This window comes from Rana temporaria, chromosome 7 (assembly GCF_905171775.1).
Source record: "Rana temporaria chromosome 7, aRanTem1.1, whole genome shotgun sequence".
NCBI classification, from domain to species: Eukaryota; Metazoa; Chordata; class Amphibia; order Anura; family Ranidae; genus Rana; species Rana temporaria.
The window spans coordinates 7,071,302-7,083,814 of NC_053495.1; the positions used below are offsets into that span (position 1 = coordinate 7,071,302).

The following is a 12,513-nucleotide window of genomic DNA, read 5'->3' on the forward strand; positions in this document are numbered from 1 at the left end:
CCAACACACCCACCTCTAATCTACCCCGCCCCCACTGGGGCTGTTGTGTTGAGGATGGGGATTGGCTGTCAGTCCCGGCCGGGAGGACAATTAGTTCCCACCTGAGAAGGTGACAGAACTGCAGGAAGATTTATTATTCCCGGGAACCCCTACCAGACAGCGCAAGCAGGTCCCAGACACACCCCCAGCCTGTGATTGGACCATAAAGGAGCCGTCACCACCCAGATTAGGTCACGTGTCCTCTCGCTTCTTGTAAGTATGTTCCCAGTGTTAGGCTGGCAGCAATGATTGGCTCCTGGCACTTCCCAGTCTGTGACAGGAGGTGAGATCAGGACACATTCAGGCCTTTATAATGGATTGTCATTGGTAATAATCCAATGGGAGTGCCCAGCGGGGGTCACAATATTCACCCCAATACGGGTCACTTCCCAGTGGAGGGGCACAATATTCACCCCAGTACGGGTCACTTCCCAGTGGAAGGCACAGTGGGGTTATAATATTCACCCCGATATGGGTCACTTTCCAGTGGAGGGGCACAGTGGAGTCACAATGCTTACCCCAGTACGGGTCACTTCCCAGTGGGGGGGCACAGTGGGGTCACAATACTTACCCCAGTACGGGTCACTTCCCAGTGGGGGGGCACAGTGGGGTCACAATACTTACCCCAGTACGGGTCACTTCCCAGTGGAGGGTAAAGTGGGGTCACAATGCTTACCCCAGTACGGGTCACTTCCCAGTGGAGGGTAAAGTGGGGTCACAATGCTTACCCCAGTATGGGTCACTTCCCAGTGGAAGGCACAGTGGGGTCATAATATTCACCCCGATATGGGTCACTTCCCAGTGGAGGAGCAAAGCAGGGACACAATACTCACCCCAGTATGGGTCACTTTCCAGTGGGGGGGGCACAGTGGGGTCACAATACTCACCCACGTGGGGGGGGGGTCACAATACTCACCCCAGTGGGGGGGAACGGTGGGGGTCACAATACTCACCCCAGTATGGGTCACTTCCAGGCAGAGGGCACTGAGGGGTTGCAATACTTATCCTAGTATGGGTAACTTCTCAGTAGAGGGGCATAACAGGGTCACAATACTCACCCCAATATTGCTCACCCCCCAGTGGAGGGGGCAAAACAGATTCCCCATACTCACCTCAATGTGGGTCACTTTCCAACAGAAGACACAGAAGGGTCACAATACTCACCCCAATACAGGTCACTTCCCAGTGGAGGGGCACAGCAGGGGTAAAATACTCGCCTTAATATGGGTCACTTCCCAGTCGAGGGGCAAAATTGGGTTGCCATACTTACCCCAATACAGGTCGCTTTCCGGCGGGGGGGTCACAATACTCACCTCAATAAGGGTCACCTCCCACTGAAGGAAAAAAAGGGTCAATATACTCTCCCCAGTACAGGTCACTTCCCAGTAGAGGGGCATAAGGGTCACAATACTCACCCCAATATGGGTTCCTTCCCAGCAGAAGACAATGAGTGTTTACAGTACTCACCCCAATACGGGTCACTTCCCAGCAAAGGGGCACAGTGTGGTTACAATACTCACCCCAATATGGGTCACTTCCCAGCTGAGGGGCACAATGGGGTCACCATACTTGTACCAATACATGTCTCTTTCAGGTAGAGGGGAGTCACAATACTCACCCCAATACTGGTCAACTATCAGGAGAGGGGCGCAGTACACCCCAATACTGGTCAACTATCAGGAGAGGGGCGCAGTACACCCCAATACAGGTCAATTATTAGGAGAGGGGCACAGTACACCCCAATACAGGTAAATTATCAGGAGAGGGGCACAGTACACCCCAATACAGGTAAATTATCGGGAGAGGGGCACAGTACACCCCAATACAGGTCAATTATTGGGAGAGGGGCGCAGTACACCCCAATACAGGTCAATTATCAGGAGAGGGGCACAGTACACCCCAATACAGGTCAATTATTAATAGAGGGGTGCAGTACACCCCAATACAGGTCAATTATTAATAGAGGGGTGCAGTACACCCCAATACAGGTCAATTATTAGGAGAGGGGCGCAGTACACCCCAATACAGGTCAATTATTGGGAGAGGTGCGCAGTACACCCCAATACAGGTCAATCATTAGGAGAGGGGCTCAGTGCACCCCAATACAGGTCAATTATCAGGAGAGGGGCGCAGTACACCTCAATACAGGTCAATTATTGGAAGAGGGGAGCAGTACACCCCAATACAGGTCAATTATCAGGAGAGGGGCGCAGTACACCCCAATACAGGTCAACTATCGGGAGAGGGGCACTGCACAGTACACCCCAATACAGGTCAATTATCGGGAGGGGCGCAGTACACCCCAATACAGGTCAATCATTAGGAGAGGGGCTCAGTGCACCCCAATACAGGTCAATTATTAGGAGAGGGCGCAGTACACCCCAATACAGGTCAATTATCGGGAGAGGGGCGCAGTACACCCCAATACAGGTCAATTATTGGGAGAGGGGCGCAGTACACCCCAATACAGGTCAATTATCGGGAGAGGGGCGCAGTACACCCCAATACAGGTCAATTATTGGGAGAGGGGCGCAGTACACCCCAATACAGGTCAATTATTGGGAGTGGGGCGCAGTACACCCCAATACAGGTCAATCATCAGGAGAGGGGCGCAGTACACCCCAATACAGGTGAATTCTCAGGAGAGGGGCGCAGTACACCCCAATACAGGTCAATTATCGGGAGAGGGGCGCAGTACACCCCAATACAGGTCAATTATCGGGAGAGGGGCATAGTACACCCCAATACAGGTCAATTATCGCTTATTGATTGGGAGGGGTGCACTGAGGATTTATGAGGGGTGCACACTTAATTCTGGATAGAGGGTGCTCGGAGGATCAATATTAGGGGAGCACAGTGATTATCGATTGGCAGGGGTCACTGAAGATCGGTGGTGGGGTGGAAATTATATTATAATATCATTTTTTTGTTCTTGGGGGGGGGGGGGGTGTTTATGGGGGTGCACTTGAGGATTGATGTGCGGGGTGCACAGGATGGGGGGGTGCCTGGGCCGTGGGGGGGCATTAATTATTGTTCCTGGGGGAAGTATTATTGATCCCCTGTGGAAGTGGCTGTGCTCTGATTGGCAGCCCCCCCTCCGGATTTAACCCTTTACTCCCCCCCCCCAGGTCACCTGACCCGCCGGACACAGCTGGAGATGATCATCGGCCCCTCCCCCCCCCCTCCTCCGACCAGCTGAAGAGAAACAAACAAACAAAATACTTTATTGTCTCCGGAGCCCGAGAGGAGCGAAGTACGAGGTATGGGGGCCACACACGGGCAGATCACGGGGCCCCCGATCGATCAGATCATTTCTTCGTTCATTATTTACTTTATTAGACTTTTTCTGACCTCCCCCTCCCTCTTCTCTATGGAAACTTTTCTGATGGATCTCGGGGGGAAGAAATACAAACTGATACAAAGTAACAAAGTATATGGGGGGGGGGGGGAACCGAGGAGGAAACAGGGACTTCTAGAGGAGATGTAATATCAGTGATCTCTAACAGTCTCCTGTAATGTGTCTCTAATCTCCCACAGTATCTGACCCTCTCTTGTATCACGTCTGCAGTCTCTGACCCTCTCTTGTATCACGTCTGCAGTCTCTGACCCTCTCTTGTATCACGTCTGCAGTCTCTGACCATCTCTTGTATCACGTCTGCAGTCTCTGACCATCTCTTGTATCACGTCTGCAGTCTCTGACCATCTCTTGTATCATATCCGCAGTCTGTGACCCTCTCCCGCGCCGCGTCCGCAGTCTCTGACCCTCTCCCACCCCGCAGTCTGTAACCCTCTCCCACCCCGCAGTCTGTAAACCCTCTTCCGCAGTCTGTGACCCTCTCCTGCGTCCGCAGTCTGTGACCCTCTCCCGCGCTGCGTCCGCAGTCTGTGACCCTCTCCCGCGTCCGCAGTCTGTGACCCTCTCCCGCCCCGCGTCCGCAGTCTGTGACCCTCTCCCGCCCCGCGTCCGCAGTCTGTGACCCTCTCTTGTATCACGTCTGCAGTCTCTGACCCTCTCTTGTATCACGTCTGCAGTCTCTGACCCTCTCTTGTATCACGTCTGCAGTCTCTGACCCTCTCTTGTATCACGTCTACAGTCTCTGACCATCTCTTGTATCATATCCGCAGTCTGTGATCCTCTCCCGCCCCGCGTCCGCAGTCTGTGACCCTCTCCCGCCCCCCGCGTCCGCAGTCTGTAACCCTCTCCCGCGTCCGCAGTCTGTGACCCTCTCCCGCCCCGCGTCCGCAGTCTGTGACCCTCTCCCGCCCCGCGTCCGCAGTCTGTGACCCTCTCCCGCCCCGCGTCCGCAGTCTGTGACCCTCTCCCGCCCCGCGTCCGCAGTCTGTGACCCTCTCCCGCCCCGCGTCCGCAGTCTGTGACCCTCTCCCGCCCCGCGTCCGCAGTCTGTGACCCTCTCCCGCGCCGCGTCCGCAGTCTGTGACCCTCTCCCGCGCAGCGTCCGCAGTCTGTGACCCTCTCCTGCCCCGCGTCCGCAGTCTGTGACCCTCTCCTGCCCCGCGTCCGCAGTCTATGACCCTCTCCCGCGCCGCGTCCGCAGTCTGTGACCCTCTCCCGCTTCCGCAGTCTGTGACCCTCTTCTGCGTCCGCTGTCTCTGACCCTCGCCTGCAGCGCGTCCGCAGTCTGTGACCCTCTCCCGCTTCCGCAGTCTGTGACCCTCTTCTGCGTCCGCTGTCTCTGACCCTCGCCTGCCCCGTGTCCGCAGTCTGTGACCCTTTCCTGCGCCGCGTCCGCAGTCTGTGACCCTCTCCCGCCCCGCAATCTGTGACCCTCTCCCGCCCCGCGCCTGCAGTCTGTGACCCTTTCCTGTATTGTGTCCGCAGTCTCTGACCCTCGCCTGCAGCGCGTCCGCAGTCTGTGACCCTCTCCCGCAGGCTGTGACCCTTTCCTGTATCGTGTCCGCAGTCTCTGACCCTCGCCTGCAGCGCGTCCGCAGTCTGTGACCCTCTCCTGCAGTGCGTCCGCAGTCTATGACCCTCTCTGTAGCATGACATTTGTTGAATATTCATGTGTGGCCCCTTTGGTGGTGTCAGGGGCCGGGCTTGCGTCTCGCTATATATAGTAAGTTGACTATTACTGGTGTAGAACATCCAGCGGCAGATGTTGGACAGATGGGTCCTCCAGCGGATATCAGTCAGGTTGTGTTTTCCGTGGTTGCACAATGTGTTTCCGATCTCCCCGGCTGGTCTGTTCTGGTCTGCGGCCATTATCAGGACGCGTGGGCGACGCAGCACATGAGATCTGCGCGGTGTGTATATATAATGTATACATAGTAACTACCTTTCTGCTACAGCGAGGTTCATATTGTGTTGTGTGTGATTTTGTGTGTTAACCATTGACGGTGGTGCGTTGCGTCCCCTTTTAATTTTTGAAAGTCCAATGTACCTTCCCCCCCCCCCCCCCCCCCCCCACATTTGTGGATGTGCCCCATTTGACCCGGGTAACGTGAACCGTTGGTGTTCTGTAGCACGTTGGTAGCCCAACCGTGCCGCAGCACACATTAGCGCATGCGCGGTAGTGCAGCATCACAGTAATGTCTGAATGGACCCTCCATAGAACTTGTTCGCTGCATTTTTTGGAATTTCCCAAAAATTTAGACCCGCATTTTTTTTTGGATCATTTGTGGGCGGTTTCCCTTTTTCTGGCGTTTGGCCGCCGGTCAGCCTGTGACCGTAATTATTTGTTTGTCTGTGGTCCTGGATCAGAATTGGGTCACAAGTCCTGATACCAAGAATAGCCCTTTTGTGTTGACATAGATTGTTAACCAGTTCGGCCCCCGAGTGCCGCGCTGCCCTGATCCATTGTTGTCTAGCTGGACTACAACCCCCAGCATTGCCGGGAAGTGTTCCGCATTCTCTGGTAATGGTCTTTTTTTTTTTTTTTTTTTCTTCTTCTTAATTCTGAGAGCGGCGTCACCCCCTCCCACCCCCGCAGACGCCCTGCTGGCCTTGTCCCTTAGGTGCCCCCCATCCCGCATGGCCTCAGGCAGTAAGATTAGATATTAACCAATTGTGTAACCGGTTCCTGGCCAGATGGGGGTGAGGTGACGCTGGCGTGTACCTGGGCAATAAGCCGTTTTGGATTTTTGTTTTCTGTGTTTATTTATTTTTTTAATTTTTTTTTTTTGTTTTATTAATAAACACGTATACATACACTTATTTATTTTATCAAATAACCAGCTGCTCCGCTGACACGCCATTGGGTTAACCTGTTATCTGGACAAATATTTGCGGAAAGGAGGCGGCGTGGGCTGCGCATCATCAACTTCTGCCGGACGATCGGCTCCCAAACCGCGCGCTGCCAACATGCTGACCGCACTCTGCGCTCTGCTCACCGTCTCCCTGGTGGTTACAGGTATGTAGAGGAAGGTAAACCAAAATGGATGGCATTTAGTTTGCTCTGTATAATTATTATTAAAATAATAAAATATATATTATTATTATAAAAAAATATATATATTAATTATACAGAGCAAACTAAATGCCATCCATTTTTATATAAATAAATAGGTAACAGTTTGCTCTGTATAATTATATATTGTGTAATAAATGTGTGTGTATATGTGTATGTGTGTGTGTGTATGTATGTGTATGTGTATGTATGTATATATATATATATATATATATATATATATATATATACATTTTGGGCTAGATTTAGGTAGGGAGACGTACAATTGTGCGGGCGTAGCGTATGTTATTTACGCTACGCCGGAGCAAGTGCAGTATTCACAAAGCACTTGCTCCGTAAGTTGCGGCGGCGTAGCGTAAATGGGGCCGGCGTAAGCCCGCCTAATTCAAATGTGGAAGGGGGGGACGTGTTTTATGTTAATGTGTGATGACCTGACGTGATTGACGTTTTTTACGAACGGCGCATGCGCCGTCCGTGTACATATCCCAGTGTGCATTGCTCCCAAGTACGCCGCAACGGCGTATTGGTTTCGACGTGAGCGTAAATTACGTCCAGCCCTATTCGCGAACGACTTACGCAAACGACGTAAAAAATTCAAAAATCGAAGCGGGAACGACGTCCATACTTAACGTTGCGTGCGCCTCATAGAAGCAGGAGCAACGTTGCGCCGAAAAAGCCTTACGCAAACGACGTAAAAAAAACTACCGCCGGGCGCACGTACGTTTGTGGATCGGCGTAACTAGGTAATTTGCATACTCTACGCCGAAAACGACGGAAGCGCCACCTAGCGGCCAGCGTTAATATGCACCCTAAGATACGACGGCGTAAGAGACTTACGCCAGTCGGATCTTAGGGTAATGTCGGCGTATCTTGCTTTCTGAATACAGAAAGAAGATACGCCGGCGCAGCTTTGAATTTACGCGGCGTATCTATGGATACGCCGGCGTAAATCATTGCTGAATCTAGCAATTTGATTTTATAAATATATAATTATACAGAGCAAACTAAATGTCACCTATTTATATATTTATTTATATAAAAATGGATGGCATTTAGTTTGCTCTGTATTATTAAAAATAATATAATAATAATAATAATATAATTTATATATACAGTGCCTTGCGAAAGTATTCGGGCCCCTTGAACTTTGCGACCTTTGCAGCCATTTCCTGTCTAGATACAATAAGAACCTGTGTGGTTGGTATACAAATTTTAGAATTTTGGGTTTTCTGTCGTCTCTCAGCTCAGCGCAGTCCGATCAACGACTATCAGCGATCCAAAGCCACAGAGCTGGTGCACCCCAACGAGGAAAACGTGAAGGAGGAGGTCAAAGGAGACGTTCATGTGTGTGCCAAGAAATGTTCTGATCTGCTGGACTGCAGGTAGGTGCCCACCGTACCCCGTTTTTAGCAATGTATAAGAAGGGGGTGCTGAGTGTGTCTAGGTGCGCTTAGTGTATGAGAGGTGGGTGCTGGTAGGTGGCCATTGTACCCCACATTGTTTTGGTACAGAAGAAGATGGTGCTTGGAGAAGTTAGGTGCCTTCTGTGACACCCAGTCTGTCAGTGTGTAGAAATGGGGTGCAGGTAGGGGCATGCTGATACTCCCTGTGACGGGAGGGCCCGTGGAACCCATAATCCCTTGGAAAGGTTGGGAAACCCTGATTTCAGCTCCCCATGCACCTCTTATGTCTAAGCCACCCTGTGCCCGGATGGCAAAGGGTGACTGAGAAAATATATCTTGGATTACTTAAAATGGGACAGTCATATTTATCCACAATATCTCCCAGGATCTCTGAACTCAACATGTTAGTTTAGAGAGCTGATCACATTGGCCTCTGTACAATGCAGGAGACGGGCCGACTCCTGCTGGAGCTCCTGCTATTGTGTGAAGGTGTCCTGTGTTTATACTTATGATAATGTATAATCTACTCTGGGAAGCTTGGTGTCTTTTTTTTGTATATAGCGCAAAAAATAAAAACCGCAGAGGTAATCAAATACCACCAAAAGAAAGCTTTATTTGTGTGAAAAAAATTATAAAAATATAATTTCGGTACAGTGTTGTATGACCGCGCAATTATCATTCAAAATGCGTCAGTGCTGAAAATTGGTCAGGGCAGGAAGGGGGTTTAAGTGCCCAGTAATGAAGTGGTTAAGGGTTTAGTTAATTGGCTCATGTTAATTTATGTTTCTGGTTACCGGTGTATTATTAGAGTAATATGAGCAGGAGGGCAGAACCTCCTCTTCAACTGTATATAAGACTTGTATTTTGGTTCTAATAAAGAGTTCATGTTCAGCAACTAAACAAGTATCGTCTTGTTTTGTGCTTGTTGGCGGTTGGAATATCTGATATCCAGGGCTTTTTCAGGGGGAACTTGGGGGAACTGAGTTCCACCACCTCTGACTCAGACCCTTGGAGGGGCTGCTCACCACAATCACTTGTAAACACAGAAGTCTGGTTTCTGTGTTTACAGAGTCCGATCTACAATACTAATGTGATTCCCGCGTGTTGCAGATCATTTGATTACAACCTGAAGACTCTCAGCTGCCGCCTGCTGCCATGGACACAAAATTCCCTCCTCGTCACCATGACCAAGAATGTCAACTATGATGTCTACCAGAAAAAGGGTAACTTGTCTGTTTTTGTGGTGGGTAGAGGGCACCACTTGCCTTGTGTGGTGGGTAGAGGGCACCACTTGTCTTGTGTGGTTGATAGTGGGCACCACTTGCCTTGTGTGGTTGATAGGGGGCACCGCTTGCCTTGTGTGGTTGGTAGAGGGCACCGCTTGCCTTGTGTGGTTGGTAGAGGGCACCGTTTGCCTTGGGTGGTGGGTAGAGGGCGCCGCTTGCCTTGGGTGGTGGGTAGAGGGCGCCGCTTGCCTTGGGTGGTGGGTAGAGGGCACCGCTTGCCTTGTGTGGTTGATAGGGGGCATCGCTTGCCTTGTGTGGTTGATAGGGGGCACCGCTTGCCTTGTGTGGTGGGTAGGGGGCGCGCACCGCTTGCCTTGTGTGGTGAGTAGGGGGCGCGCACCGCTTGCCTTGTGTGGTGGGTAGAGGGCGCCGCTTAACATTTGTACTATGTATTAATTTCTGTAAATTTTTTTCCAGATTATGTTCGGGAATGTGTGGTGGGGGATGGGTCAACATATCGTGGAATGACCTCTCAGACCGTGAAAGGGAAAACCTGCCAACACTGGAAACTAAAATTTCCGCATGAACACAAGTGAGTGACCGTTCTACTCCGGTGTCTGCACCTCGGGGTGCAGCTTCTCTGTGCCCTTTTGTTCCTCCCCTCTGCATGGCTCCCCCCACTCTTTCTCTTCCCTTCCCTCTGTGTACAGCTCCTTCAATACCTATATCTAGCTCCTCCCTTTTTGTGTGCAATTTTTGCAACTCCTCCCCTATATATTTAGCCCCTTCCCTCAGTCTGGGGTTTTTATGTCCCTCCCTATGGGTGCCTCGGCCCCCTATATATTGCATCTCTTCCCTCTGTGGCTCCTCCCCATGTATGTTGAGCTCCTCCCCCTCAATGTGTGGCTTTTTAGTTCCCCTTCCCTTTCGGGAAGATGCTTTCGGTGTGGAGCCCCCTCCCCTACATATCTCCCCCACTTTGTGTCCAGTTCCGCTATATCCCCCCAATCATTTTTTTTTTCTTTTTATTCTTTCCCTCTCTTTTTGTTTATGCCCCTCCCCTTTGTGAAGCCTCTCCCCCTATACATCTTTGATTGTACTTTCATTACTTTGTGCAGATACTTTCCCAATGCTCAGAATGGGCTGGATGAGAATTATTGCCGAAACCCGGACAAGGACGACAAGGGCCCCTGGTGTTACACCACCGACAAGAACGTGAGATACCAATCCTGCGGAATCAAGAAGTGTGAAGAGGGTGAGAGCCCGTGGGGGTGTGAAGATGGGGTGAGAGCCAGGAGGGGGTGAGAGTGGGTGGGGGTGTGAGGAGGAGGAGCCAGGTGGGGGTGTGAAGAGGAGGAGGTGAGAGCCAGCTGGGGGTATGAGGGTGGGGGTGAGAGCTGGGTGGGGGTGTGAGGAGGGGGTTAGTGCGGGTAGGGGTGAGTGCTGGTGGGGGTGTCAGGAGGGGGTGGGGGTGTGTGCTGGGTGGGGGTGAGTGCTGGGTGGGGGTGAGAGCGGGTGGGGGTGTCAGGAGGGGGTGAGTGCTGGTGGGGGTGTCAGGAGGGGGTGAGTGCTGGGTGGGGGGTGAGTGCTGGGTGGGGGGTGAGTGCTGGGTGGGGGGTGAGTGCCGGGTGGGGGGTGGGAGCCGGGTGGGGGGGTGAGTGCTGGTGGGGGTGTCAGGAGGGGGTGAGTGCGGGTGGGGGTGTCAGGAGGGGGTGAGTGGGGGTGTCAGGAGGGGGTGAGTGCGGGTGGGGGTGTCAGGAGGGGGTGAGTGCTGGTGGGGGTGTCAGGAGGGGGTGAGTGCTAGGAGGGGGGAGAGCGGGTGGGGGTGAGAGCCACATGGGGGGGGGAGGAGAGCAGGTGGTGGTAGGAGGCGGTGAGAGACGGGTGAGGGTGTGAGGAGGGTTAGAGCAAGGTGGGTGGGGGGGTGAGGAGGGCGAGAGCCAGGTGGGGTGTGTGGGGGCGAACGATGGGTGGGTGTGTGAGGAGGGGGTAAAGGGTGTGAGAAGGGGTGAGAGTGGGTGGGGGTGTGAGGAGGGGGTTAGAGCTGGGTGGGGGTGTGAATAGGGTGTGGAGTAAGGTGGAGGATCAGCTTATGGAAGTGGTTTCAGTAATGGTGTCGGAGGAAATTCTTCCCTATGATGGTTTGTTACCACATAAGAATCTTGTGCGCACTCCTACCTGACGCCATCTTGTATTTCACAGCCGTGTGTCTGAACTGTAACGGTGAAGATTACCGCGGCTCGCTGGATCGGACGGAGTCGGGGAGGGAATGTCAGCGGTGGGACCTTCAGAGCCCTCATCCCCATCCATATAACCCAGAAAAGTAAGATGAGGAGCCATATGGGACATTTGTAAATTTAAAAACGTTTCCACCCTGTGCTCCACCATGTAATCACTGTGAGGGATTTTCCTAAAATCAGATCAGATCCTTTATTTTCTATAACACGCAGAACCGCGTACGTCCAAACTGAGCCGGTCATAAGAGGCCGTGGCTTCCTCTGTTTCTCCTCCTGGGCCAATCTGATTGGCCGGGAGGAGAAGCTGGAAGACGATAGCGAATATTGATTCGCTATCGTCGCAAGTGGGTGGGTTCTGGGCGCCACGAGCCCAACCTTTTTTTTCTTTTACAAAGTTTTCATTGGTAGAAATGGAAATTCAACAGATTAGTGCAACATAAGGTGGAAAAGAAGGTCCCAACAAAGGGATATTATATCCATGGTACAATATTTATCAATCAATTGTAAACAAGAGCCCAACATTTTTCAAGCCAATTGGAGCCTCAGGCTCTAATCGTGTGGCTTGGGGGGGGGGGGGGGGGGTTAACGGTACGGCCCGTGGGACCCAGAGGCGCTTGAAGGATGTGGGGTACTCCTGTGTCAGCTTCACCAATGACTAGGGTCATCCTATGTCCACTAGGGGCATAGGATGACTGAGAAATGATATCATGGATTACATGAGATGGGACAGTAATGATAATTCGTGTATTGCAGGATATCTTGAAATATTACAAGTTGTTCCTTCTGAACACAACAGGTCAATAGAGTGTCTCCTTCAATATGGAACATAGACTGTTAAGATGTTAATTGATGTTAATCACCTCCAGCTACCTGGCTGTAGTGATGAAAGATTGCTGTGTTTGCATTCTATTGTCTATTGTGTTAATTAAGCCTGGCTCCAAAGATATTTCATGGTGCTATGCTAACTAACCCTGTATTGTGTGAAAGTTCTATTGATGATAATATGTGTTGTGAGTTAACACACTCTAAAGGTCAGACGTCTGACTTATGTTCACTAAAGGAATGTGTATTGTGTAGCAGGTGAGAATAGCTTATCACGGAGTCAGAAAGTCTGTCTAAGATGTGGATTGAGGGGGGCTCGTTCGCACCCATTGTGTGATGATGTGGGTGGAGTGTGTCA

General features: G+C 51.6%; 1 protein-coding gene across 2 annotated transcripts in view; it reads left to right on the forward strand.

The window, feature by feature from the left end:
* Positions 1–3,195: 3,195 nt before the first annotated feature.
* The window catches only part of MST1 (macrophage stimulating 1), a 23,786-nt gene continuing 14,468 nt past the window's right edge, over positions 3,196–12,513 (forward strand). For both annotated transcript variants that reach the window (XM_040358803.1, XM_040358804.1), the window contains exons 1-7: positions 3,196–3,299; positions 6,236–6,410; positions 7,711–7,849; positions 8,981–9,093; positions 9,574–9,688; positions 10,215–10,351; positions 11,299–11,419. In XM_040358803.1, the coding sequence (XP_040214737.1) occupies positions 6,362–6,410; positions 7,711–7,849; positions 8,981–9,093; positions 9,574–9,688; positions 10,215–10,351; positions 11,299–11,419 (674 nt within the window). In that variant the 5' untranslated portion in view covers positions 3,196–3,299; positions 6,236–6,361. The remainder of the gene's footprint in view (positions 3,300–6,235; positions 6,411–7,710; positions 7,850–8,980; positions 9,094–9,573; positions 9,689–10,214; positions 10,352–11,298; positions 11,420–12,513) is intronic.